The 27,181-nt window shown below is 57.3% G+C and overlaps 3 protein-coding genes and 1 pseudogene across 3 annotated transcripts; 3 read left to right on the forward strand and 1 right to left on the reverse strand.

Moving 5' to 3' along the window:
- The first annotated feature begins 2,485 nt into the window (after positions 1-2,485).
- LOC111077414 (chitooligosaccharidolytic beta-N-acetylglucosaminidase-like) lies at positions 2,486-4,464 on the forward strand. The gene is given in 2 exon segments (XM_022371686.2): positions 2,486-3,540; positions 3,543-4,464. Coding segments are annotated over 2 exon segments (1,821 nt in total). The 5' UTR covers positions 2,486-2,546; the 3' UTR covers positions 4,370-4,464.
- A 1,520-nt stretch (positions 4,465-5,984) lies between these two features.
- Positions 5,985-6,880, forward strand: LOC111077406 (RNA-binding protein pno1). Its single transcript, XM_022371677.2, has one exon. The coding sequence runs from the start codon at positions 6,086-6,088 to the stop codon at positions 6,785-6,787; it is 702 nt and encodes a 233-aa protein (XP_022227369.2). The 5' UTR covers positions 5,985-6,085; the 3' UTR covers positions 6,788-6,880.
- On the reverse strand, positions 6,855-8,207 carry LOC121405100 (annotated as a pseudogene).
- Positions 8,208-9,442: 1,235 nt separating this feature from the next.
- On the forward strand, positions 9,443-26,602 carry LOC111077427 (probable E3 ubiquitin-protein ligase HERC2). The gene is given in 118 exon segments (XM_041595602.1): positions 9,443-9,497; positions 9,596-9,797; positions 9,799-9,982; positions 9,984-10,023; positions 10,026-10,120; positions 10,122-10,188; positions 10,191-10,265; positions 10,268-10,294; positions 10,297-10,442; positions 10,496-10,601; positions 10,604-10,726; positions 10,729-10,761; positions 10,764-10,796; positions 10,799-11,010; positions 11,013-11,083; positions 11,085-11,145; positions 11,147-11,185; positions 11,187-11,563; positions 11,647-11,755; positions 11,757-11,800; positions 11,802-11,832; positions 11,834-11,897; positions 11,900-11,989; positions 11,992-12,081; positions 12,084-12,187; positions 12,485-12,519; positions 12,521-12,672; positions 12,675-12,740; positions 12,743-12,785; positions 12,787-12,815; positions 12,818-12,873; positions 12,875-13,045; positions 13,089-13,235; positions 13,237-13,813; positions 13,816-13,954; positions 13,956-14,004; positions 14,006-14,038; positions 14,113-14,291; positions 14,348-14,408; positions 14,410-14,467; positions 14,470-14,496; positions 14,499-14,580; positions 14,582-14,722; positions 14,724-14,860; positions 14,863-15,049; positions 15,051-15,133; positions 15,136-15,229; positions 15,231-15,327; positions 15,360-15,537; positions 15,540-15,563; positions 15,566-15,721; positions 15,724-16,001; positions 16,003-16,096; positions 16,099-16,131; positions 16,134-16,191; positions 16,193-16,219; positions 16,296-16,600; positions 16,603-16,654; positions 16,728-16,777; positions 16,780-16,875; positions 16,878-16,913; positions 16,916-17,101; positions 17,104-17,147; positions 17,149-17,334; positions 17,336-17,414; positions 17,417-17,637; positions 17,640-17,667; positions 17,757-17,900; positions 17,903-18,254; positions 18,256-18,278; positions 18,281-18,301; positions 18,304-18,582; positions 18,585-18,634; positions 18,636-18,671; positions 18,673-19,078; positions 19,081-19,264; positions 19,266-19,297; positions 19,300-19,353; positions 19,356-19,825; positions 19,827-19,927; positions 19,929-20,270; positions 20,272-20,371; positions 20,373-20,484; positions 20,487-20,543; positions 20,546-20,603; positions 20,605-20,703; positions 20,705-20,737; positions 20,739-20,935; positions 20,938-21,323; positions 21,325-21,520; positions 21,523-21,558; positions 21,561-21,670; positions 21,672-22,012; positions 22,014-22,063; positions 22,066-22,119; positions 22,122-22,142; positions 22,145-22,243; positions 22,246-22,445; positions 22,502-22,658; positions 22,661-22,729; positions 22,732-23,019; positions 23,022-23,054; positions 23,057-23,086; positions 23,089-23,633; positions 23,635-23,662; positions 23,665-23,724; positions 23,727-23,840; positions 23,843-24,025; positions 24,028-24,086; positions 24,088-24,199; positions 24,202-24,645; positions 24,648-24,684; positions 24,686-24,724; positions 24,787-24,950; positions 24,953-25,269; positions 25,338-25,445; positions 25,447-25,515; positions 25,599-26,602. Coding segments are annotated over 118 exon segments (14,904 nt in total). The 3' UTR covers positions 25,752-26,602.
- Positions 26,603-27,181: the final 579 nt, after the last annotated feature.

Below are 27,181 nucleotides of genomic sequence, written 5' to 3' on the forward strand. Positions count from 1 at the left end.
AAATCGCCGCACGTACCAGAAGCTCAACTTCTCCTCCTCACGCCTTCACTTCTCTTTCTCCTTAACGGAATGCAGTCCAGGCACACGCACACGCACACGAACGCACACACACACACACACACACACACACACACACACACACACATATTCGCATATAGAACCCAGTGCTAGCAGAGCTAAAGGGTATATTGGCACAGAATATATACACTGCATGGGCAGCATAGCCCCCGGGAAATACAACTGTTATGTGTGTTATGTGTATGGGTATATATGCATATATGCTACTCCTATATATCTGCATATATGTATAGACTTGAGTATAGTTTATTGCAATTTATAGGGTATTCCCATAGTCGATATATTGATAAATAACTTTATTGCTTGTTTTGTATTTGGAGCGTGTAAAGTGATTTTTGTGTGTTTCGCCTCTACTTTTCCTTCTGCCGCTGCCGCTGCTGGCTTTGGTTATTAGCTTCCTTCCCTCCTTCCCTTCCCATCATCTTCCCAATGGGCTTCGTATTCGCATTCTATTTTTCTTCTCAGCACTTTGTCCGTTCGTGGTTCCCAGTTCCCATTCCCATTCCCCCCCATTCCCACTCCCATTCGCCAATTCCTCATTGCTACAGTTCTAGTCCTAGTTCTAGTTCCATTCCATTCCGTTTGCGTGTGTTTGGCCAAATTGCACGGGATTATGGGTCTTAATTTTATGATTGCTTCTTTAATCAGCCTCTGTAACTGCACGCCAATTATGTCCGGGTCCGTGCTAATTGTTTCTGTTTCCAGTTCCAGTTTCAGTCTTGGCTTTCTCCACCCCGACTCGCTCTCTCTCTCTCTCTCTATGGCCACCAACGCCTTCTGAGGATTGTTCCTTGTAATCGATGTGTGTTATTTGCGATTAGTCGAGCACCAAATGAGCTGGACAAGACTGACTTGCTCTTCGTGCTCTGCTCTGCTCTCCTCCACACCACTCCAGTTGAAGTTCTGCCTCTCCTGCCACTCATTTGTCTCTGTGGCAGAGGGGCCAGAGAGAGAGAGAGAGAGACAGGGACAACAGGCGGAGCTACAAGTAGACATAATGAATGCATGCTTAACCATAAAAAAATGTTGCGGCATTTTGTACAACCTGCAAAACAAGGCTGAGCCATTGGATGAATCTGGAATCTGCCGCCCCCAGGCGCGCCCACCACCGCAAACTACGAGTGGAGTGGAGAGTACATGCGAGTGGTTTACTGGTTGCTGCTTGCAACACATGCTTTCTCACTGTCTTCCCTGTGGCCTTCGCACAGTGGCCTATCCATCCAGTTCTAAGCAACAGCCACCAAAAAGGAACGCTCCTTTATGCGCAGATTTACAGTCAGCAGAGTTGAAAAATAATAATTTATTATTTATTTATTTATTTATTTATTATTTATTATTTGATTAGTTTCGGTATTAATACCATCACGCTTTCTTTCCCCACTGTGGCACAGTTCTTATGAGTGAAAAACAAGGCAATCAAATATTTTACATTCCCCGGTCCCCGCACCAATATAATTTTTCAACTGCAGGCTGGACTGTGTCGGCTCCTCAATCAGGCAACAATGCCAGGTCAATAGAATTCTGAAAATATATTTGATTTTATATTGATTTATATTTGATTTTAGGTTTTATATTGATTTATCTTTGATTGTAAATCAGTTCACTAAATTTGCGCAATTTCTCTAAATATTCATTTATGAATTTTACTTTAACAAAAAGGTTGCCAACTTGTGAAATGAATTTAAACGTTATACCTGCACGTCTATTTTCAACACTAATATATTTAGGTACTTATTTATTTAAACGTATTATTATTTTTTATTTATTGAATAATTTAATGGATTCTTAATTTTGATTCGATCGTTGCTTAAAAACTTATAAAAAAAATTACATTTCCAACATGGCCGAAACGTAACAGAATACACAAGAGAGTCTACAGAAAATCAGCAGAAAGATGATACAGTCCCCCGGTTGACCATTCCCACCAGGAGCTGCGGCTCAAAGTGATCGGCTCTCGCTTTCTGGGCCTCCTGGTACTTTTTGGAGCAGGAATTAAACGATTTTACCTATGATTTGTCCATGTAGATGGAAAAGCTGCTCTCATTAACTTCTCCATCTCCCACTGCTAGGTCAGACGCCAAAAAAAACTCATTGGGCGGAAATCGGAGACGGTGCAAACCATTTAATTTCGTTCGAACTCCATTTTGAATTATTTTCTTTTCTTTTCGTTGGCTCTAATTCCATTCCATGCCCCTCTGCACTTGGAAGTAATTCGCATGTTCTACTCGTATTAACCATCGATGGGCATCTTCCTCGAATATCTGTAGACATGTTCGGAAAGAGAAGACAGAAGGCCTAGATTTATATATATATATATATATATATTTATACTTATTTATAATAAGATAAACTATGTTCAACAAACGGCTAACGAACTCTCAAAATTCTTGTTGCTGGTTTCTTATTCTATTTCTATTGTTTTGATAACCAACTTTTCGCGGCCGTTACTCTCTCGCTATTTATGCACAATGATATTACGACTGATTATTATGTGGATTTTGCTGGTCCTTGGCGCTGGGTTGGCGCATGGCGGTGGCGGTGGCGGTAGAAAATGGCTCTGCAGCCGCACAACCTTCTGTACGCACGAGCACGAGAAGGTGGCGGGGGAGACATACATTATGGAGCGCTTTGAGAGCCAGCGTGACTGTCGGCTGTCGTGCGGTAGGTACGGCGCCGTGTGGCCAATGCCGACCGGGCCGACGATAAGTCTCTCCCACAGCCGGGTGCACTTTGATCCCCAGCAGATAGGATTCAATGTGAGTGCGCCCAGCGAGGCGACCAGGCTGTTCCTGCACGAGACACGACGCCTGTTCGTGGGTAACCTGCGCAAGGAGTGCCCCCGCAACTGCACTGTGGCCAGCGGCGCAAGGATCGTGATCGAGGCCACGGTGAACAGCGAGAGCCTGGTGCTCGACTGGCGCACGCACGAGAACTACAAGCTGGCCATCAGCTCCACGGAGACGGGCACCCTGGTGGCCATTCAGGCGACGACGGTGTACGGCGCGAGGCACGCCCTCGAGACGGTCAGCAATCTGGTGACGGGCAGCGTGACCAGCGGCCTGCTGCTGGTCAGCGATGTCATCATCTCGGATCGTCCGTACTACGCGCATCGCGGCCTGCTGCTGGACACATCGCGCAACTTCATCCCGCTGCGGTATGTGCGGAGGGCGATCGACGGCATGGCCGCCTCCAAGATGAATGTGCTCCACTGGCATGTGGTGGACGCTGAAAGCTTTCCGCTGGAGATCACCCGAGTGCCCCAGTTGCAGCTGTACGGCGCCTATTCGAGCTCCCACACCTACTCCCGCAAGCAGGTCCTCCAGCTGATGCAGTACGCCCGCCTCCGGGGCATTCGCATCATCATCGAGATCGCTGGGCCCGCGCACGCCAACAGCGGCTGGCAGTGGGGCCCAGACGAGGGGCTGGACAGCTTGGCCGTGTGCCTGGAGAGTTCGCCTGGGCGCCCCACTGCGCTGCTTCGCCGTGCGGCCAATTGAATCCCGTGAACGATAATATGTACGCGGTGCTGAAGGCGATCTTCCGGCAGGTGGCTGAGATGGGGGCACCGGAGGAGACCATACACATGGGCGGCCACGAGGTGCACACGTCCTGCTGGAATGGCACCGAGCAGATCCGCCAGAAGATGCTCAGCCAGGGCTACGATCTCAGTGAGGAGAGCTTCCGCCGCCTTTGGGCGCAGTTCCATCAGCGCAATCTGCTGGCCTGGGACGAGATCAATCGGCACGCGTATCCCAGCTTGCCGGAGCCCAAGCCGGTCATTCTCTGGTCCAGCCGGCTGACCAATCCGGACGCCATCGAGAGCTACCTGTCCCAGGAGCGGTTCATCATCCAGACGCTGGTCAATTCACACGACTCGCTCAACAGGTTGCTGCTGGATCGCGGCTACCGCCTCATTGTCTCCACCAGGAATGCCTGGTGCCTGAGCGACGGCTTCGATGGCTTCGGCTCCGCATACCACAGCTGGCGCAGCGTCTACGAGAACGAGATGCCGCAGTGCTCCGACCGGCGACAGGTGCTTGGCGGCGAGGTGTACCTGTGGAGCGAGTCAGTCGATCAGAACTCGCTGGAGTCGCGCCTCTGGCCCCGGGCTGGCGCCGCCGCCGAGCGCTTCTGGTCGAATCCAAAGGCAATGCGCGCCTACATGATAGAGCGCCGCTTCTATCGCTATCGGGATCGCCTGCTCGACCGTGGCATCCAAGCGGAGGCCGTGACGCCTCGCTACTGTGTCCTCCATGAGGGAATGTGCGAGCAATATTATTACGGGGATTAAATTACAATGGATGCCCTCCGAGCCCGCCTCCGAGAGAACCTTATTTGAAGCTGCTGTTCCTCGCTGCTACAAAGCTAGAAAATATATTTTTGGAATTGCAAACGTTTCTTCGCCGCTCCCCCGGTAAGGGAGGATCAAAAAAAAGGAAAGGTGCCGCCGCGACACTCAGGCACTCAGGCGACACTCTCTCTCGCTGTCTCTTCTGTTTCAAGGGAGAGTGACAGCAGTTGCGTCTCTCTTTTAAGTACCGATTATAGCGGTAAAAACTCAAGTTAAAAGCTTTAATCGTCGCGGCACAGCTTTCTCGCTGCCTTTTGATTGTTTTATAAAACAAAAACCGTGTAGGTAGCCTAATCAAGGAACACAGTCGCCGCACCGCACCGCACCTCAGCATGCTGCTGGCATGCGTGCCACGTTCTTGGTGGAGCAGCAGCAGCAACGTAGCCCAAAAACCTAACCCCAACTAATTATAACTTTGATGCAGTCGGTCGACCCGTAAACCTTTGAAGCGCTTTTACGCCGATTTCTCGTTTTCCTCTTTTTGGCAGCTTCAAAGTGCTGCTGCTGCTGCTGCCTCTGCTGCTGCTGCTATCCCTTCCCGCTGCGCTGCGCTGCTGCTGCGTCGCTTCCGCTGCTGCCAATGACAACGGGGCTGCCCAAAGACTAACAGCCAGGCGGGGTGCGCCCGTGCCCAAGTGCGTACTGGAGAGGCAGAGAGCTCAAGTCCAGCTTATCATCTTTGGCAGACAGAGAGTGAGAGAGAGAATGAGTGGGAGAGAGCGAAAGAGTGGGAGAGAGCGAAAGAGTGCGCTTTTAGGCGAATTTTCAAGCAAAGCGATTCCAAGGCGAATGTTTCGAGAGTCATTAAGTGAAGTTTATTAAGTGCCCGAGCAGATAACCCCAAATGAGTGCATGCCAAATGGAAGGCCAACGCAATTTCCACTCATATCGACGCCCCCTCCCCTAAACCAGCTACAGCTCACCCAACCGTCGCGATCCATCCCTATGCCTATGGCCATAGCTCATGCTGAGGGCAAACTTTCCCACAAGAACTCCACAGAGAGAGAGGGAGAGCGCAGTGTATGTATAAAAGCGAGATAACAAACAAATTGCCAATGCAATTGCAAACTTGAGATTATCGCCAGCCCAGGCCCAGGACCAGGCCGCCTCGTGCTTAACTTTACACAACTTAACCTAACTTGACTATAGTTTCAAGAGCCTAACGGGGGTCTGCGTTCGCGTTCGCGTCCCTGTCCTTATCGCATGCGGCTGATGTAAAAATAATTTCCATTGTTTGCCAAAGAAACTTTTAATGATAAGCAAGAAGGGCAACTGCGGCTGACCACAATTAAAATTAAAACTTTTTGCAGGTTATGGCATTCTGCTGACCGGAAGGCAACAATTTTCCGTGGGACACAGGTAGCAAGCAGAATAACAACCAATTTAAAGTTCGCGCCCACAATCGAAACTCATATCGATACTAATCGCCTTGCACAAGGCCAATAGCTGCTTGCCATGACACCCAACAAAGTTGGCACTAATTTTAACCACTAATCTGCCAACAAGTTGGCAGGCTCTACAAATATATATTATCAACAAATAACATATGTATATCGATATACGATATATTGATAATCAACCCTGCAAGACCCGCACGTGGAAATAATTTTGGGAAAACAACGCAATTAAATCCACAAAAAACCAGGACAATACAGAATGGAGGTGGAAAACATTAAGGTGGACGCCTTTGTGCCAGCCAAGAAGGCACATAAGCGCAGTGCCCAGGAAACGGAGATGCTGGTGGACGATGCAACAGAGGTTCTCGTCCCTTGCTCCACCCAATCATCGGCCCCACCTCGCGCGAAGCGGACCAAAAGCGAGCTGAGAAAGGTGTCGGTGCCGCCGCACAGATACTCCTCGCTCAAGGAGCACTGGATGAAGATCTTTACGCCCGTGGTGGAGCACATGAAGCTGCAGATACGCTTCAACATGAAGGCGCGCCAGGTGGAGCTGCGCGTCGGACCGGAGACGCCGGATATAGCTAATCTGCAGAAGGGCGCCGATTTCGTGAAGGCCTTCCTCTGCGGCTTCGAGGTCGACGATGCCCTGGCCCTGCTGCGTCTGGAGGATCTCTTTGTCGAGACGTTCGAGATTAAGGACGTGAAGACGCTGCGCGGCGACCATCAGTCGCGTGCCATCGGCCGTCTGGCTGGCAAGGGTGGCCGCACAAAATTCACCATCGAGAACGTAACCAAGAGCCGCATTGTGCTCGCCGACAGCGAGATTCACATCCTGGGCAGCTACCAGAACATCCAGCTGGCGCGACGTGCCATCTGCAATCTGATCTTGGGGTCGCCGCCCAGCAAGGTCTATGGCAATCTACGGTCCGTGGCCTCGCGCCTCTCGGAGCGCATGTGATGTTGGACATGCCCCTCTGGCTGTGATCCCCCATTAGGTTTCGGAATGGAAAAACTTGCTCTTAACATTAGTAATAAATAAATATAACATGTATTTAAGCCTTTACAATGTACACACAGACGACCAAAATGGTACTGGAATGGGGGTGTCCCTTAGAGCTTGGTGAAGATCAGCAGCAGGAGCATGAAGAATGTGATGGCCGCCAGCACCAGAATGATGCACATTTTTACGATTCTTGCGCTGATACAGCTCGGCCTTGTGCAGCTGTCGCAGACCCTCGGAGACCCGCGTCTGGGTCTGCTCCACATTGTAGTCGATGCGATCGAGCACGGTGCCCTGCTCCTGGACCATGTGGCCCAGGTCCTTGAAGATGTCATTGAGATCATTGATGGACTTGACAATTTTGGTCACCTCCTGCTCGCGATGCTCGGCCAGTTTGGAGTTCTCCTCCTCGAAGAGCAGCAACTGCTGCTGGGTCATACGATTGGCGGCCAGCGGCTTCTTGAAGTGATCGTCTATCTCCTGGTCGTCCTCCTCGAACAAATAGGCATTGGCCGCCCCCGCCTTGCCGTTCACCGGCTGCAGGAAGTTGTCGAACGAGTCGACAAAGTTGATGGCCTCGCCGCCTGGCAGGCCCATACCGATACCCATGCCGCCCAGCTCGACATTGGTGAAGTTGTCGCCGTTGTCAAAGTACTTCTGGGAGCGCTCCTCGCGCGAGTTCAGCTGCACCAGGTAGGCATTTTGGCTGCTGCGGAACTTGAAGGTCAGCTCCTGGAGCTGCAGCAGGGCACAGTGCACGGCATTGGCGGTGAGGCGCTGCTCCGTTTTGGTGCCCACGCCCAGGCTGGAGCGGACGCACTGTATGTGCCGGTGGGTGATGTGATCAGCTTGCACACGATCTGGCTGAGCACCTCGATGTCGCACTCGTCGTCCCGCTGATCATCGAAGGTCGGACGCGGCAGGTGCCGGGCATGCAGGGAGCCCAGTTCGTCCAGCTTTGGTTTGATTCTGTTTGAAAAGGGCAATGGGATGTTAGTGCATGGCACATATGCAAATTTGTTCGTCACCCACTTGGACATGGTGTATTGTGCCTCCTCAACTTGTCCAGCCAGGCGGGAGGCGTTCCATAGTCGTCCTGCATCTCGAGGCCCTCCTCTGCCTCACGCACCGAATGTTAAGCAGGCGCTCAGCATCGCTGCCACGCTGAAATTATGATTTTTCCCATTATTTAGGATGTCTTTGTCCATTATTTGGGAAGTTCATTACTCTGTCGTCGTAGTGATTTCGATTTTTTGAGGCATTGTTACGCATGATAACGAATACCTCCGTCAGGTTGCGAGACGTCATGGTGTGTGGTGTGGCATACGGCTTAGTAATAGTCAATAGTTAGCATTCTAGTGTCCTGACATCGCTTGGAAAAACCAACAATATGTGGAAAATTAAAAATAAGAATTTTCTAATATCTGCAAATAGTGTGACCAGGCATCAGAGCAAATTAAATACCGAGGCAGAGATACCGTTTTCTTTAGAGTGCTTAATGGGTTAAGGTTAATGGGCGCGTTCAGCAGGACAACTTGGCACGGAATGAGCAAGAATTTGCATACCTTGGGAAAATGGATATTATGGACTTAAGATATTGTTTATAATTTCAGGCTCCAATTAATGCAGAAACTACTCAGTCTCTGTTTTAAAGATATTAACGAAATTAATAGGCATTAATAGGTAAAAAACATGTCAATCTAGGATAAAATCATAAATAATGTTTCAATGGAGCTTGGAACAAAACATTTAACATCAATTAAAATAAATAAGGTATAGAAAAGTACATACGCAGAGAAGAAACTTGGTTGACCAGCAGTCAACATTTACGTTTTATGCTTTGGCCGTTTTTGTTTGAACCTTTTTATGTAAGCAATGATATAAGAAGGACTTCTGAAAACTTCCGTTCTTGTAGAAAATATATGTATATCTATCGGATAAAATTGTTTGTTTTAGAGTTAAAAGGGCCAACTAGCTAGTAATATTAAACGGAATATCAAAAATCAACGAATGTCAACGTTGAATAGTTTGAAAAAATCAGTCGATACTATTGTAATAATATAGGCTCAAATAGTATTAAATAACCATTGAAACCTTTTAGGAACTTGTCATTGTAAAAATTAGATGCCACCTACTCGATTTGTTTACGAATTCTTCGTATTTGTAGCGCCAATCCATATCAAAAGCGCAACGACTGTAGCTCGATACTATCATGATAGTCGCAAAACTGTCGATAGTAGAGGCTAGCAGCAAAATATCGATACTATCGATGATACCCTCTTTGGTTTGACACCTCTCTAAACACAGTTCAAAAACATTACATTACATTTATTTTTTTTATTGCAATAAATAAAGTGGGCTTGTTGTTTGTGCCAATTAAGGGCAGCTCAAACCAGTGAAACGTTGGCATGCCCTAGCATAGTTCTTAGCCTAGAAACAAGTGACAGGTGCGACAAATTGACGAAAAGAAACTGCAATTCATTCTCGGGTCAGAATTTATGACTGCAATTGCGTGTGTGTGTGCGTGTTGCCTGTATGTGAGTGACGACATTGGCAGCAGCGGCAGAGCCTCCTCCCACCCCTCCTTGCAGCGCAGCACAAGGGAAAAGGAAAATGTGCCATGTTGTTGTTGCTGCTGTGACTGCTCGTCCAAAGCCTGTGGGTGTGGGTGTAGCCAAGGAAAACTAAAGGACGACGCAAAGAAGAAGCAGCAACAGCAGCAGCAGAAGACCGAAACGAAAGATTTGGAAAATGTTTAACCGTCAGGGCAGTGGAACGGGCAGTGCCGGACAGTCACTCGGGCATGGGCACAGGCTTCAGGCCTGGGCACGGGCTCGGGCTCAGGCCGGGAACGTCCCCAGGCCCACGGTTCAGGTTCTGGTGCTGGTTCGGGCTCTGGTACCACCACCACCACCACCACCAGCAGCACCGCCAACGCCCCCACACCCTCACCCGATCTCTATCTTCGTCGTACCCTATCTGGACGGCAAATGGCTGCGCGCCGATCTCATTTCGTCCCCGCGCAACGCCTCCGAGGGCGCAGTGCTGTGGAATCACTTGATCCCGGACTGCGAACTGGTCTCCTCACCCTCGGCCGCCCTTGTGAATGCACGCGGCCAGCTCTCCTACCTGGGGGACAATGGCAAGCACTACCTGCGGTCCCCAGCAGCTCAAGTGCTCCTGCTGCCAGCCAGATGCTGCAGCCCCCTGTCCGCCTGCAACTGCGACAGCTGCCGGCCCCTGGACTCGGACACGGCCATCAAGAAGCTGACCTCAGCCACCACCCAGCAGGCAGCCCGCCCACAGCAGCCAAGCCACCAATCTGATTCTCAGCAGCTGGCTCTGGAGCCAGCCGCCTGCCTGACCACCGAACAGGACTGCCAGCGCACACTGATCGCCGAGCTGCAGGAACTGGCACTGCAGGCAGCCGGCAACTGCTCCCCGCCCAGCATGTGCGGCAGCAGCTCTCATCTGCGAACGCTGCTATGTGGCCCTGAAGCGCCATCGCCAGCAGTCGAGCAGCAGCAGTAGCGCCGCCAGCGGCACAGCCAACGCCATCGCCATAACAACGACCATAAGCAACGCCGTGGCAGGTGCTGCAGCTGCTCCTGCCGCCGCTGCTGCTGCGGCTGGCAGCCTGGAGATGCCGATGGTGGATCCGACCAGCCAGGAGGCGGATCAGCCGGATCGTGCCGCCTGGGACTGGCACGCGTGGCCACGCGAGCGGCACTCAACTTTAGTTTTGCCTTCCTGCGTCGTGCCTGGCGCTCGGGCGAGACACGGAGATGTGCAGCGAAGTTGTGAGCGAGGCGCTGGAGTCGCTGCAGGAGCTGCCCGAGGCGACGCTCTTCGAGGCGGCCGAAGTGTCGCCGCTCTGGATGAAAGTGATGGAGCGCTCCATAAGTTCCTGCGCCTGGTGGCCCTCGGGGATCCGATGGAGGCCATTGTACGGCGCCGCTGAACAATCGCCCACAGCCCTCTGTCTGCTGCTGGAGCTTGGCGTGCAGAAGGGCACGTTGGCCGCCAGCCTCGAGTGTGTCATGCTGCTGCTGGTGCTCTGGGAGAAGGATAAGGCGGGCAACGACAACCGGGACATGCACAGGAAGACGGGCGCCCCGTTGCTGCGCATTCTGCAGCGCTACCAGCGGATCGGACACACAGCCAAGGCTGGGGGTCTGCCAATAGCGGCGAGTCCTTGTCGCTGCCGGTGGCGAGCGCCACCGAGACCTTTCTGCGGTTCCTCATGCTGCCGAGGCGGTGCGGCGATTGTGGATCTTCATCGTGCCGCTGTCGTCATAATTTCCCACTTGGATCAGCCTTGTCCAGCCGCTAATGCCGCGATGTCTCCCCGCCGGACACTATGCTCGTCCACTCTCATGCCAGCGCCAGCGCCAGCAGCAGCTGCAACTCATCCTCGCCCCGACAGCGGGTCTATGCTCTGGGCTGGCCCGGCCTGTTCAAGGAGCGGCACGGCTTCAATGCCGAGCCAGCCCTGAGCTGGAGCAGCAATCCCTCCACGCTGCCGCTGCTCAACTGCAAGTTCCCAGGTGCAGCAGATAGTCTGCAGCGAGAGCACGTGCTCATCCTCAGCGAGAAGGGGAAGCTTTGCCGCTGGCGGATATTCGAGCCGGAGACGGAGCCGCAGCTGCTGGAGGAGATCGCCCACGAGACGATTGTCAGCATTGCCGCGCACTGCGAGGGCCGCCACTTTATGGCCATCGATATTAATCGTAAGTGCAATTTGCATGCCCGTCATTCGTTCATTCCCTTCTAATCTGCGTAATCTGGACGTCGGACAGGCAACGCATGTTCGTGAGCGATGGCGAGGATCATCGCCTGGGGCATGGCAACACCCATGCCCGGTCCACGCCCGCCAAGATCACCACACTGGATCGATGCGTGAAGGCTGTGTTCTGCGGCTGCTCCCTACAGCGCGGCCATCACCTGCAGCGGCAACCTGTACACCTGGGCCGGGCGCCTACGCCCGGCTGGGGCATGGCAACTTCGGACGACCAGCCGCTGCCCACCGTTGTGCTGGCCCTCACCGAGCACGAAATCATCGATGTGGCTTTGGCAGTGGCAACGCCATTCCCTGTGCCTCACCTCCAAGGGTCATGTATGCCTGGGGCGATGCCGACTACGGCAAGCTGGGCAATGGCAATTGAACGGCTCCATGTCGCCCGTGCTGGTGGAATCGCTGCCCAAAGTGCAGCGCGTCTTTGCTGGCGCTCAGTTCTCGCTGGCCCTCACCACAATAGGCAGCTCTACAGCTGGGGCAAGGCCGGCTGTCTGGGCCATCAGCTGGTGGAGCGGAGTGCGCAATGGTGCAGCGTACCCAGACTGATCAGCGGTTTGCAGGTGAGTGTCTGCATCTAATCTGGTTTAAATCATCGAATTTCCACACCCCCACAGAATAGAGCTGAAAGATAAAATCAAATTTAAATTCAAATACGATTAAATCTACAATCAATTGTTGTGCCAATCAGATGGGGATCCTATCGATTGCAGCTGATCATGCCCATATCGATAGCACCCATAAAATACACGAGGGGAAACTCTTGCATATCATCAAGTTTTAATAAGGGTAGTCTGTAAAGTGCATTCTGTATCCACTGATGATTGATGATTGATGAGCCCTTATGTCTCCATTTCTAGCGTAAAAGAATTGTCGATGTAGCTGTGGGCATCCCCGCTGATTGGCCCTCTCAGCTGCGGGGAAGTATTCGGCTGGGGACGCAACGACAGCCAACAGATATGTCCTTCCTCCGTTTCCGGTGAGCCGCTGCTGCGCATGCCCGCTACTGGTGGCCCTGCCACGCTGGCGAGCGGTGTGGCCTGCACCGCCGCCAGAGCTTGATCTGGACCCGAAGCAGCCGCCAGGGTGTGCCCGCTGCGCTCCCCTTTGTGATTGACCCGGAGAGCCGACATTCCGGCTGCTCGACCAGCTCTTGAGCGTCTAGCAGCCAGGACAACCGGCAGACGCCCAACCAGAGTCCGAGTGCATAGCCGTCGCCTGTCTCAATCTCGTGCGGCTGCAGCTGCTACGCGCTGATCACCAATGGCGTGGAGCCGCGCCAGGTGGGCCTGGCCAGTGGCGGCCGGCTGCTGGGCAGCCTCAAGAGCCGCATCCTGAGCCTGGCGGGAGGTAGTCAAGTGCTGCGCACCATCCAAGTGGCCACCGAGCAGGCCCTGCAGGGTGATGATCCTCTGGATCCCGTTAAATCCGTGATGATGTCTCCCCGTCCTCCGTGCTTGTTAGGATGGATGGAGTGTGTTGCCGACGGCAGCGGAGCGTGCCCAGACATCGACATCGCTGCTGCCTCGGAGCCGAGCAGGCCTCCTGCTGGGCCACCGTTTCATGACGGATCTGCTGGTGAGCTCCCTGATGGCCGAGGGTGGACTGGAGGTCGGCGCTGCAGCATGCCATACGTCTCGAGAGCCGCTCCTATGCAGCTGAGTGCATGGACGGGATCGATCTGCCGCTGATGCAGCTGATCACGCGGCTGCTGGGCAACAATGCGGCCCTCACCCAGACGCGTTTCGCGCCCACCCTGGGCGGCAAGCAGCAGCAGCGTCTGCTGCAGCGTCGGCAGCAGGAGAAGAAGAGGATAGGGAGCATCGCCATGCAGGAACCCAGCACAAGTCCCAGTCTGAGTCTGTTGCATCGCTTCCAGCGCCTGCTGCTGGCCCACATCATCAGGCCGATCGAGGAGGATACCACGGGCGCCGAGGCGCTGCTCGACCAATATTGCACAGCCTGATCCCCGCCTGCGTGGCCACGCTGCCAGCAAGCCCACGAACTGGCCCTGCAGTGCCGGATGCAGGCGATCATCCCCCAGCCAGCAGGCGCGTCACCTAACGCGCATCCTCAGGCGGACATCTCCGATGCGCTGCTGCACGAGCTGCTGGTGGGTCTGGTGCTGCTGAAGCACGACCGACCCCAGTGCCTGGGCAGCCTGCGCTGGTCGCGACTCTTTCTGCCCCTGCTCGCATCCTGGACAGGCTGAATCGAGCGCTCGGCGAGGGCGAGCTGCGCGATGGCGACAACATGGGCTGGCCGGGTATTATCTCCCGTGGCGGACCCGAAGGCGGACCCCCGCCTGCCGATCCGGAGACGCACTATGTCGACATCCGGTATGGAGAACCAGCTGCTCGACGGCAGTCGCTGCATCGTTCCTGACGGGCTATGTCTGTGACCTGAGCAGCTACAAGTGGTAATCCAGGCAGTCCGGATCCCAAAGCCAGAGCCGCTCTTTCAGCTCCCTTTCCCCTTTCTTGTGTGACAGCTACAAATGGAGACGCTGAAAGGCCTGCTGAACACGGGTCTGGGCAAGGATCTAACAGCGGAGATGAGCAGCCAGCAGGCGCACAGGAATGCCATGGAGCACGTCCTGCAGCATCACAAGCTGGGCAAATACATGGCCCAGGCCACCACGAGGAGAAGGTCAATCCCCTGCCCCCAATCTCTGAATATCTCTTGTGTGACTTCCCGCCTTCTGAGCGCTTCGCCCAGTCCACACGACTCACCCACTTCAGTTCGGAGTGCACGCTGGCCCAGCTGCTGGGCATTGTGGCCGATCCTGATCTGCAGCGGTCCCGCGCTGCAGCCGGCAGAGCTGCAGTGCCGCCAGCTGGACGAGACGCGCTGCTGAGCAGCGGCCTGCAGCTGTTCAGCCCGGCAATCCCTTTGACGAGGAGAAGGGCGAGGCGCGCAGCAGTCTGCCGAATAGCTCCCACGGCACGGCCGGCAATCGCCACGGAGCAGCCACCGGCCACCACACTGCAGCCGCTGGGCATGCAGCCCCTTCAGACCCAGCAGCTGACCCAGCAGCCGCCGCCAGCCAAATCACAGCTGCGGCGGCGCGCGGATGGCTTCATCAGTGGCCTGGCCGAGGCGGCTCAGCGAGCCACCGGTAGCCGCCTGGCTGGCGCTCACCGAGCGCTGCTGCAAGGCCCACAATCTGATGTGGCATCAGGAGTTTGCCACCGAGCATCCCATCCAGGAGCTGGAGCGTCTGCTGAGCGCCGTGCTCTTCGGCGTCGGTATCTGGGCGCAATGGTGGTGATTGCCTCGAGGATTGCGCGTCGGCACCGCCAACGACAGCGGATGAAGAGGGATGTGCCGCCACAGGACATCCCCGAGCAGCTGGGGGAGATCATCCAGCTGGTGCATCAGGCCAAGTGGTCGGTGGTACGGACACGACAGCAGCAGAACCGCAGCTAGGAAAGTATGCGCCCCCATACTGGAGCGTCTGCGATTTCTCTTGTACGAGGTGCGGCCAGCCATCAGTCCGCAGCAGCGGGGCTGCATCGTCTGCAGATTCTGCAACGGCTGCCGCGATTCCGTTTGCTGGTGCGACGCCTGCTGCAGGACTACTGCGCTTCGCAGCAGTCAGCAAGCGGAAGATCTGCTGAATGCCACATTCAACAGCGAGCAGGAAAAGAAGCCGCCACCGCCACTGGCAACGCCGCCGCCGAGCAGCAGCAGCAACACAGCAGCAGGAGGAGGGATGGAGGAGGAGAGCGAGAGCCTGCTCGACGCTCAACGACGAAAGATCATGGCGAGGGCGAGCTGGATGGCGTGCTGATGCAGGACATTGTGGACTTTGCCCTACAGGACAGCTGCGACGTGGAGACGGCCCGCCGGGCCGTGTGCTGCCGGATGCAGCGCTTTCAGCTGCGTCTCGCTGGCCTCCAGCTGGTGCGGCAGCTCTTGAGCTGCACGGCCTCCTGGATCAGCCCGATACAGTCTCCTCAATGGGTTCCTTGGCCTTCATCTGAAGTCGTCCCCATTCTGCAGCAGCAGCAACAGCAGCAGCGTCGGCAGCAGCAGGAGGATCGGATCCGGATCAGGCAGCTCGCTGCATGCTCTGGGGCAACTGAATATGGTCAGCCCTATCAGAAGGCCAGGCTGCTGCTCTCCCAGGCTCACGTCCTGGACTGGGCCGTGCACAAACTGCGGCGTCTGGTCAACCAGGAGCAGCAGGGCTCGACACGCGCAGGGACAGCTCCCGACCTGAGCACCTATGTGCTGCTGAAACGCTCTGCCGCGCGCCCGCTTCTCCTGAGCGTGTTCGGTCTGCTGGCCAAGGAGCTGGGCCCCAACGAGCTGGGACTGCTGATCAACTCGGGCCTGCTGGGCACGGTGCTCGGCCTGCTGGCGCAGACGGGCAGGCGAGGGCGTGGCCGGCGGGCAGCCCAACACCGAGCTGACTGTGCTCTACAAGGACAGTGTGATGAAGCAGAAGTGCAGCAAGGCGCAGCTGAGTGCCCCGATCTGGCCAAACTGATGAAGATCGGCACGGAATTGTACGTGGCTCGGACTGGAAGTGGGGCGACCAGGATGGCAATCCGCCAGGCGAGTCGCATCATCAGCGAGGTGGGAGAGGATGGGTAAGCCAGCAGCAGCAGGAATATATCCCGCCAGCAATCATTGATTCGATTCCACTTCCACTTTGCTCTCCTCTGGGTGGGTGCGCATCAAATGGTACAACGCCACCAATCTGCGCATGGGCAAGGAGGGTCAATACGATCTGCAGCTGGCCGACGCCCTGAATGTCGCCTCGCCCACAGAGCCGGAACGCGAAGAGCTGGCCGGCGTTGAGGCGTCGCCCGCAGCGAGTCCCATCCCTTCAATTGTTGCGCCACTGTGCGCCAAGCTGCTGCAGATACTGGCCGTGGGCAGCGGCCTGCATGGCGCCTACTTGGACAGGCATGCGCTGAGGGGCGTCACCTGCATGTTCCGGGCGATAGTCGATCCGAAACCGGCCATGGAGACGTAGCCAACTCGCTGGGCTGGCTCAATCTGGGCTTCATACGAGCCATAATCAGGTGGTAGTGCTGCGCCTAGTAACCCCCATCGTCCAGTCCAGTTTAATTTTCTTGCACCCCATCCCCCCACAGGTGACTGTCGGCGTCTCTGTCTGGAGCTGAGCACACCCGGCTGGCTGGCCACTATCTGGAGCTGTTGGAACAGCCGGCGGGCAGCGAGGCGGGCGTCTACAGGCAGCTCACCGCTGCTGCTCTGCTGCAGTGCATTGTGGCCAATGAAAAACGGAGGAGGAGCCGCGCATGGGCAGCCTGGTGCGCAGCTGTTTTCCACACTGGGCCGGATTGCCCTGCACTGTCCCGGCGATGTGACGCTGCAGCCGACGGCCGAGGGTAAGGCACGCGTGCTGCTAACCGCCTCCCATTCAGGCAGTGTGGCGAGAGCTGGTCTGCTGCTGCGTCGCCTGCACACGCTGCCACACTGGAATGCGGTAATCAATTCGTTTTGGCCCAGAAGCTGTGCGTGGCCGCCGAGCTGCTGGGCGAACAGCAATGCCAGCGGCTCGCTGGACAGCGAACCGATCTTTGTCCTCGGCGTGCTCAGTACCATGGGCGGCTGTGATCTGCGTCCGCGCATGGGGACTGCATCTGCTGTCAACGAGGGCAGCCACATGATCATTGCCAGCTTTACGCACAAGGGTAGATGCCTGCTGGCAGCCGCCACCCCAGGAAGGATCTGCCACGGGCAGCGGCAGCGGTACCGTGGGGGTTCGTGAAGGTGCCGCTGTCTCTCTGATGCCACATCTGGACCACAGTGTGTCAGCTTGAGCGCCCTGCCCATGAACGAGATGCTGCTGAATGCCTGGACGGTGCTCCTGTACGGCCCCGCGACGGAGGCGCGCGAGTGTCGCCCGCCAGCGAATGGCTCGGCGGAGGGACGCCTGGATCTGGGCCATCTGCGGGCACAGCAGCTGCAGCTGGCCGTGCTGCACACGAACGGCGTGCTCTATCGCCACCAGGCGGCACTGCGACGCATCCTCAACGGCAGCGGGCGCCGGGCATCTACGCGGATGATGGAAACAGACACCGAAAGGGACAGGAGTAGAGAGGGCGAGGCAGAGGAAGATGAAGGCAACGAACGGGGAGCAGCAGGATCAACCCCAAGAGGAGGAGGAGGAGGAGCACTCGGAGCGGGAGCAGGAGCAACAACAGCAGCAACAGTACAGTGCAGCAGCAGAGAGCAGCGGACGAGGCGGACAGGAGGCGCAGCTCCTGATCCAATGCATCCTTCTGAGAGCCACCCAGCCTCGCCCGTACGGGCCTGCTACACCTACACAGATCTCTCGACGGCTGCCCTCAACTGTGTGCAGTCGCTGGCCAGCCAGGCCCACCTCGAGCTCAGCGAAAGCGAGGCCGAAGGCTCGGCACCCAGCCCCGCCCTGGCCACACCGCCACAGCCGACCATGGTGCACGGCGTGCCCGTCTACAATGTGTTTAAGATGGTGACGGCCACGAAGGAGGCTGCTGCCACCAAATGGCCCTCCCAGGTGGCGGCCACCGATGCGGAGCTCATCAATCAGATCATGGACATGGGCTTCCCCAAGCGAACGGTGGAGCTGGCCCTCGAGCAGCTGTCGCTGCAGGCGGAGATTATGCCCACCCGAGCAGATTGTCCAGTGGATACCGAGCATCCGGATGTGTGCGCGATACCATCGAGGAGGATCCCCTGCCCCAGGGCAGTGGTGGGGCCAGCCACGATCCCGAGGCAGACTCCGACAATGAGTCGCCCAGCAGTCTGTCCAGCAGCTCCTCGGCGAAATCCTCAGCCTCCTCGGACACCGTTGAGGGTCAGCCGGGAGCCAATGCGGCCGCCGCCGCCGCCTCCGGTGTCGTTGCATCGCCGCCACCGGTGAGATTTGAGTCGCGCAAGGATTTCCAGACGGCCGATCACTATGCGCTCTATGTGCGCGGCCTGGTGCGTCCGGGATGACGGTGCGCTGCTGCCGGGACTTCGAGGAGATCAAACAGGGCGACATGGGGCACCGTGCTGATCGTGGACACCGAGGGACTGCGACGATCTCAACGTGCAGGTGGACTGGCGCAATCACGGCAGCACCTATTGGGTCTGCTTCGTGCACATCGAGCTGGTCGATCCGCCCCTGGGCTCTGGGCTGCTGCGCGGCTGCGATCCGATGTCCGCCCACCACCTGCTGCGTCCGTCCGCCGCAATTGTGGTGGGTGCTCAGGTCCGGCCGCGCTGCTCCGCCCGCTACGGCGTCTTCAATCAGGATGCGGCTGGGCCGCACACAGCGCGTGCCCGGCGTCGTGACGGCGAGTCGCGGAAACAGCTGACGGTGGACTTTCCCGACCAGCCCGCCTGGCAGGGGCACATCAACGATGTGGAAATGGTGGCCCTGCCACCCACACCGGCACCCATTGCCGCCGATCTGCAGAGCGCCCAGGTGGCGCCCAGTGACTTGATTGAGACTGGAGCCGCTGCATACGCTCGCTGACGGTCAGCTCGAATGAGGCGGCGGCCAAGCATCTGCTGGACGGCATCGGCGAGACGTGGCAGAGCTGCTCGAGCGGGCCGTGTCGCCACTGGATACGCCTGGAGCTGCACGACCGGATACTGGTGCACAGCCTGGCGCTGCGCGTGAGTTCGAGCATTATCGCACATGCCCTCGCTGCTGGAGATCCGTGTGGCGAGTGCGTCGACAGCCTCGAAGAGTACACGTGGATACCGGTGCCCGCGGGCGCAGTCGGGTGCTGCTCATGCAGCAGGTGCCCACCTACCCTCCCTGGATCGAGATCGTGGTAAAGCAGTGCCAGAACAACGGCATCCAGTGCAAGGTGCACGGCCTGCAGTTCGTAGGGCGGCGCCAGAAGCCCGATCTGCACCACATGCTGGCCAATGCGCAGTTCCTGGCCTGCGAATACAATGGCCCGGCGGGAGCGACGGCAGGCCCCGCCAGCGTCTCCTGCACGGCTCCGAACACGGAATGGTGTCTGCTCCGGATCCCGGATCTGCCCTGCACCGTGATGGTGTGGGGCCTGAACGACAAGGAGCAGCTGGGCGGCCTCAAGGGCTCCAAGGTGAAGGTGCCCCATTTCTCGCAGACCATCAGCCGGCTGCGTCCCATCCACATAGCCGGCGGCTCCAAGAGCCTCTTCGTTGTTGGGCAGGACCGCAAGGTATGCGCCTGCGGCGAGGGCACCAACGGACGCCCTCGGCCTCGGCGTCACACACAATGTGCCGCTGCCGACCAGCTGCCGGTGCTGCATCAGTATGTTCGTCAAGAAGGTGGCCGTACACTCGGGCGGCAAGCACGCTCGCCCTCACCCTGGACGGCAAGGTGTTCTCGTGGGGCGAGGGCGAGGACGGCAAGCTCGGCCACGGCAACAGGACGACGCTGGACAAGCCGCGACTGGTGGAGACGCTGCGCTCGAAGAAGATCCGTGACGTGGCCTGCGGCTCATGCCATTCGGCGGCCATCTCCAGCCAGGGTGAGCTCTACACGTGGGGCCTGGGCGAGTACGGCCGCCTGGGACACGGCGACAATGCCACACAGCTGAAGCCCAAGCTGGTGGCTGCCCTGACCGGCAGACGGGTCATTCAGGTGGCCTGCGGCAGCCGAGATGCCCAGACGCTGGCCCTCACCGAGGACGGGGCCTCTTCTGTGGGGCGACGGCGATTTCGGCAAGCTGGGACGCGGCGGCAGCGAGGGATCGGACACGCCGCACGAGATCGAACGCCTCTCGGGCATCGGCGTCCATTCAGATCGAGTGCGGAGCGCAGTTCTCGCTGGCCCTGACGCGCGCCGGCGAGGTGTGGACCTGGGGCGAGGGCGACTACTTCCGGCTCGGCCATGGCGGGGATCAGCATGTCAAAAGCCGCAGCCCATTGGCGGCCTGCGCGGACGTCGCGTCATCCATGTGGCCGTCGGTTGCTGCATTGTCTGGCCGTAACGGACGCCGGCCAGGTGTACGCCTGAGGGACAACGACCACGGCAGCAGGGCAGCGGCAACACGTTCGTCAACAAGAAGCCCGCGCTGGTGATTGGCCTGGACGCGGTGTTCGTGAATCGTGTGGCCTGCGGCAGCTCCATCGATTGCCTGGGGCCTGCCGATGCCACCCTCGAGGAGAGAAGCGCGGCCCCGTGCCCTTTGGCAGCACACGCGATCCGCTCGGCGGCAGCAGTCTGGGCATCTACGAGGCGGAGGCGGCCGCCGCTGCCGGCGCCCTCAAGCAGGACGCCAAGCCGGCCACACTGACCAGCCTGAGCGAGAGCCTGGCCCTGGAGACGCCAGCCGCCAGGCAGGCGGCCCTCGGTCATGTGCTCGCGCCATGGACGTGCTGCAGGCGCGGCAGCTCATTGTGGCGGCCCTCACCAGCCACAGCAGGGTGAACTACAAGGAGCGCGGCGAGCAGCGGGCGGGAGCGGCGCAGGAGCAGCGGGCGAAGAGGATCAGCTGATGGGTGCCAGCGGCATGGGAGGGTGCCAATGCCGCCGGCGAACCGATAGCCCAGGGCGGCGGAGAGGCGCCCGCAGATGCCACGGATGCAGCCCTCCAAATGGAGCACAGTCCCGACGCCCAAATCGAAGCCATAGCAGTGGCAGCCGGTGCAGGATCTGCCACAGCTACGCTGCCGGCGCCACTGGCTGCCGGACCGCTGAGCGCCTTCCAGAGCCTCACCGGATCGCTGTCGATGTCTGGATCGCTGCTCGAGCAGCGCCCTGCCGCCGCAGCACAAACACTCGCGGATGTCGGCCAGCGCCATGTCCGTGATGGCCGCCACCATGACCCAGCAGGAGGAGATGCTGGCCCAGATCAGCCACACGCACGGCCTGGACGACTTTGGCGGGCTGCTGGGCGAGCCGGAGGCCAAGAGCCTCGTGGAGCTGCTGAAGCTGGCCGTGTGCGCCGCTACGGACCCCCCAGCACCGCCCAGACGATTGCGAGACGCTCATCTCGCTGGGCTCGGATGCGGCGATTAGCTCGATGCTGATGGAGACATGCATCACGGAGCTGGAGGATCTGTGCACGTCACGGCACTGCCTCGGCAAGCTGCCCGAAGCCGGTCATGCAGGAGAGCAGCCATCCGTATGTGGACGATGTGAATGTGACCGGAGCGGTGCGGATACCCGGCGCAGAGATGCTGCGCCTCGAGTTCGACAGCCAGTGCAGCACGGAGAAGCGCAACGATCCGCTGGTAATCACCGATGCAGCCGGCCGTGTGCTCGCGATGCGCTCCGGCCGCGAGTTCGCCCACTGGGCGCCCGAAATCCGAGTGCCCGGCGACGAGCTGCGCTGGAAATTCACCTCGGACAGCTCGGTGAACGGCTGGGGCTGGCGCTTCTGGGTGCACGCCATAATGCCAGCGGCGACGCTCGGCGAGAGCGGCTCGGATCGTCGTGCTGTCGCAGCCATCGATGGCGCTGGTCATGGCGCTGCTGGACTCCCGCTGGCGCCCAGCCAGCAGGGTGTGCTCATCCGCCTGGCCTCGGCGCTGGCCGCCTGCTCCAGCTGGGCGCCCTCACCACCGCCAGCGGATCTGGTCACTGAAGAAACTGCACGCAGTGCTGCTGCTCGACCAGGCGCCCAAGCCGCAGGATCCCACGCTGGCGGGCATCCTGCAGCCGCTCATCCCGAGCTGTTGCGCCAGTACGAGTACGAGGAGCCGCAGGTCCGTGGCGGCATCCATCTGATGCATTCGGATTACTTTGAGACGCTGGCCGCGCTCACCTCTGACATGCAGCTGGATGCCTCGCTGCCAGCGCCCGTACTGACAACAACAGCAGCAACAACAGCAGCAGCAATCTCTGGAACAGCAGCAGGAGGAGCAGCAGCAGCAGCAGGAGGAGCTACAGCTGAAGGTGGCGGTGGCTCTGCAAGCTGCAGCGCCAACTCAACGGGGATGGACACAAGTGGGCCTGGTTCAAGCGCTACTGCATCGCGGTGCGCGTGGCCCAGTCGCTGATACGCCGCACAGAGCTGCCGCGTCCCTTCTGCCTGGAGGTGCGCAAGAAGTTCGCCGAGATGCTACCGATCCAATCCGAATGCCAGCAACACCAGCCAGTCGCACTCCCCCGCTCGCCTCCATGCTCAACTCGACCACGTCGCTGTCCTCGACACCGCCAGCAATTTGACACCGCCGCCGCCACCCATTCTGCTGGCCGAGCACCAGGAGCACCTGGCCCTGCTCCACTGTCCGTCCCAGCAGCAGCAGCAATCGGAGTCCTCTTCCCTTGTGCTGTTGCACGAGGATCACACGCTGTTCCAGGCGCCACACGATGCCCAGCTGCTGCAGTGGCTCAATCGACGGCCCGACGACTGGGCGCTCAGCTGGGGCGGAGCCAGCACCATCTACGGCTGGGGCCACAACCATCGCGGGCAGCTTGGCGGGCTGAAAAGGGACCGCATAAGACACCGACACCCTGCGAGGCGCTCAGCCTGTTCGGCCCGTGCAGCTGGCCGGCGGAGAGCAACCCTGTTCGCCGTCACGCCCGACGGGAAGCTCTTCGCCACCGGCTACGGCTCCGGCGGCAGGCTGGGCGTGGGCGGTGCCGACAGCTGGGCCATACCCACGCTGCTGGGCTCCCTGCAGCATGTGTTCGTCAAGAAGGTGGCCGTCAACTCCGGCGGCAAGCACTGCCTGGCCCTCACCACCGAGGGCGAGGTGTACGCCTGGGGCGAGGGCGAGGACGGCAAGCTCGGGCACGGCAATCGGATGAGCTACGACCGCCCGAAGCTGGTGGAGCATCTGAACGGCATGAATGTGGCGGACATTGCCTGTGGCAGCGCCCATTCGGCGGCCATCACCGCCAGCGGACACGTCCTCACGTGGGGCGAGGCCGCTCACGGACGCCTGGGACACGGCAACTCAAGGGTCAGCTGCGGCCCGCAGCTGGTGGAGGCGCTGCTCGGCTATCGGGCCATTGACATTGCCTGCGGATCGGGCGACGCCCAGACGCTGTGCATCACGGACGACGACAATGTGTGGAGCTGGGGCGACGGCGACTACGGGAAGCTGGGGACGCGGCGGCAGCGATGGCTGCAAGCTGCCTACAAGATCGAGAGCCTGGCCGGCCTGGGCGTCGTCAAGGTGGAGTGCGGCTCACCGTTTCGGTGGCGCTCACCAAATCGGGCGCCGTCTACACATGCGGCAAGGGCGACTTTCATCGGGCTGGGCCACGGCTCCGGGACCATGTGCGGCGGCCCAAGAAGGTGGCCGCCCTGCGGCAAGAAATTTCTCGATAGCCACCGGCTCGCTGCACTGTGTCGCGTGCAGCGATTCGGCGATCTGACACGTGGGGGACGACGATGAGGGACAGCTGGGCGATGGCACGGTCACCGCCATCCAGCGGCCGCGCCTCGTCGCCGCCCTCCAGGGCAAGCACATTGTGAAGGTCACGTGCGGATCGGCACCACCCTGGCCCTGTCCACGTCGCAGCTAAGCGAAGGGCTGCGTCCGCTGCCCAATCCAACCGCTGGAATACGATCTGGTGCGCGATCTGGCGCCCGAGGCACTACACGCGCGCCTCATTCTGCTGCGTCACTTCTCGGAGCTGCTGTGCCCGTGACTGGCCATGCTGCCGATTGCGGGGACCTCAGCCTGGGCGCCCTCAAGGATGTGCTCGTGTACAACGTCAAGGAGGCGGCCTTCCGCAAGGTCATCCAGACGACAATGGTGCGGGACAAGCAGCACGGGCCGGTCATCGAGCTGAACCGCATCCAGGTGAAGCGATCGCGCAGCCGCTGCAACGGCCTCGCCGGCATCGATGGCATGAAGAGCGTCTTCGGTCAGATGGTCCAGAAGCTGCCGCTGCTCACCCAGGAGGCGCTTGCCTTGCCGCATCGCGTGTGGAAGGTCAAGTTCGTCGGCGAGAGCGTCGACGATTGTGGCGGCGGCTACAGCGAATCCATCGCTGAGATGTGCGACGAGCTGCAGAATGGCAGCGTGCCGCTGCTGATCAACACGCCCAATGGACGCGGCGAGGCGGGCGCCAATCGGGACTGCTTCCTGCTGGATCCCACGCTCGGCTCCGTCTGCAGATGAACATGTTCCGCTTCCTGGGCGTCCTTAGGCATTGCCATGCGCGCGGGCTCCCCGCTGAGCATCAAGTGAGTAAACAATCCACTAGCCATGGGGCCACTCATTGTGTGTGTCTCTTATCCAATTACAGTCTGGCGGAACCCGTTTGGCGACAGCTGACGGGCGAGGTGCTGCGTCCGCCGGACCTCACCGAGGTGGACCGCGACTATGTGGCCGGTCTGCTGTGCATACGCAACATGGACGACGATGCCGAACTGTTCAACACGCTGGAGCTGCCCTTCTCCACGTCGTCGGCGCGGGCCATGAGGTGCCGCTCTCCACCAGATACACGCACATCTCGCCACGGAATCGGGCCGAGTATGTCCGGCTGGCGCTCAGCTTTCGGCTGCACGAGTTCGATGAGCAGGTGAAGGCGGTGCGGGATGGCATGTCCAAGGTGATACCAGTGCCATTGTTGTCGCTCTTCTCCGCCGCCGAGCTGCAGGCCATGGTCTGCGGCTCTCCCGACATACCGCTCGGTCTGCTCAAGTCGGTGGCCACCTACAAGGGCTTCGATCCGGGCTCGGCACTGGTCGCCTGGTTCTGGGAGGTCATGGAGGAGTTTACCAATCAGGTGGGTAAAGGTGGCCAGCCTTTGAGGTTTCTGTCTGTGAATTCTGCTTAAAATAATTCATTTTGCAGGAGCGCTCGCTGTTCCTGCGCTTTGTGTGGGGACGCACACGACTGCCGCGCACCATAGCCGATTTCCGTGGCAGGGACTTTGTGCTGCAGGTGCTCGAAAAGAATCCGCCCCGATCATTTCCTGCCCGAGAGCTACACTTGCTTCTTCCTGCTTAAGATGCCGCGTTACTCCTGCAAGGTAATGGCCACTCAAATGCCCTTCCTCCTGCCTCCCTCTGGTAGTGTTTATTTGAATGTGTGTTTTGTGCCTTCTATTCACAGGCGGTGCTGCTGGAGAAGCTCAAGTATGCCATACACTTTTGCAAGAGCATCGATACGGATGAGTATGCACGCGTGGCCATGGGCGAACCCACCGAGGCGACTGGCAGCGAGGATAACAGCGATCTGGAGTCGGTTGCCAGCCACGATGGCTAATTGGAGACCACAACAACAGCCACAAACAGAGCGTATAACGAACGAATCTCTAGAGGAGCAGATCTTAGATCCATTTAGTAGATGGTTGGATGGATGAATCCTTCTCACTCGATAACCCACTCGCACACTCTCACTCATTCCATGGATATTTAGGACACACACAAAAAGCCTTCGCACACGTACACAATGCATAACACGTGCACACATAAATACACACACACACACATACATATAGTAGTACATACACACGCATCTATATACATACATATATGGGTATATATATAGTAATATATTTTGAATTAGCCCATGCCACAGAGCAAGATAGAGCATAGACAGCGATGAAACAGAAAGAGAACGAGATACAGATAGAGATAGAGTCAGAGATAGAGACAGAGACAAAAGTAAGTAAAGAGAATAGCAGTGAAAGATATGAGACAGATCGATGGAGCGTTCATGAAACCAAAAAGCTAAGCGTTAATGTTATTTCCATAATATATATTAATATTACATATATACGTATGCCAGCAAACGGGGGGTGTTTGCACATGATAAATCTAAATATAAATGTTAGTTGAAGTAAAACCCACTCCACTTCCACATCTCATAATTATACCTACCAGCCACCAGCCACACCCACACCAGGCTTTAGCGTTAGACCAACCCAAGCCAACCCAACCCAACCCATCCAAAACCGAATGAGAAGCAAACTCATCTTACCACTAGAACAGTTGATGGATTGTTATCCATGGCAGTAGAGATCCAATTAAAGTTTAAAGCAAAGAAAGAAATGTGTTTGAAGCAACGTAAACAAAAACTCTATTTAAAAAGTAAAACTAAAACCTAAATAAATACAAAATATGAAAATTAAAACGAGTAATTATATTTAAGCAGGGCTCACACACAGTAACAGGATTCCATCAATTATAAATTGCTACAAAATGGAAACTTTTCAAGGTACTTAACACGAGACAACAATTAGAGTGTGTGTGTGCCTGGCTGATTGGATCTCATGAACATTTTTCAGAACTGGCGACAAAATCTCTCTCTTTTTAAAATAATGCTTAGGTAATAATTATTACCAGGCAACTAGCACTAGCACAAGGCCAGCAGCCAAATGGGTTTAAAGAGAGTAATGCATGGCCTTTTATTTAACGACAAAATTAATGGGTTGAATGGAGAAGAGAAATATGATCTTTTAATTCGTGTACATGCAGTAGCTTTACCCGAAGATTTATCACGCCAAAGCTTTAGTTTTCTAACATTATTTGTGTTGCTTTTATTTGGAATTTTGTTAATGGTAATGCTAATTCTTTGTGACCTCATTACCCACACTGATATTTGTATGGGGGAACCATTAGAACTCGTAGCACACAGGAGTCGTGGAATCAGGAATATAGATTTAATCTGCAACACCCTCCGCTCGAAATGAT

Source organism: Drosophila obscura, unplaced genomic scaffold, assembly GCF_018151105.1.
Source record: "Drosophila obscura isolate BZ-5 IFL unplaced genomic scaffold, ASM1815110v1 contig_137, whole genome shotgun sequence".
In the NCBI taxonomy this organism is placed as follows: Eukaryota; Metazoa; Arthropoda; class Insecta; order Diptera; family Drosophilidae; genus Drosophila; species Drosophila obscura.

Excerpts from the sequence above, each read along its gene's own strand:
- LOC111077406 (XM_022371677.2), top strand. The coding sequence starts at position 6,086 with ATGGAGGTGGAAAACATTAAGGTGGACGCCTTTGTGCCAGCCAAGAAG.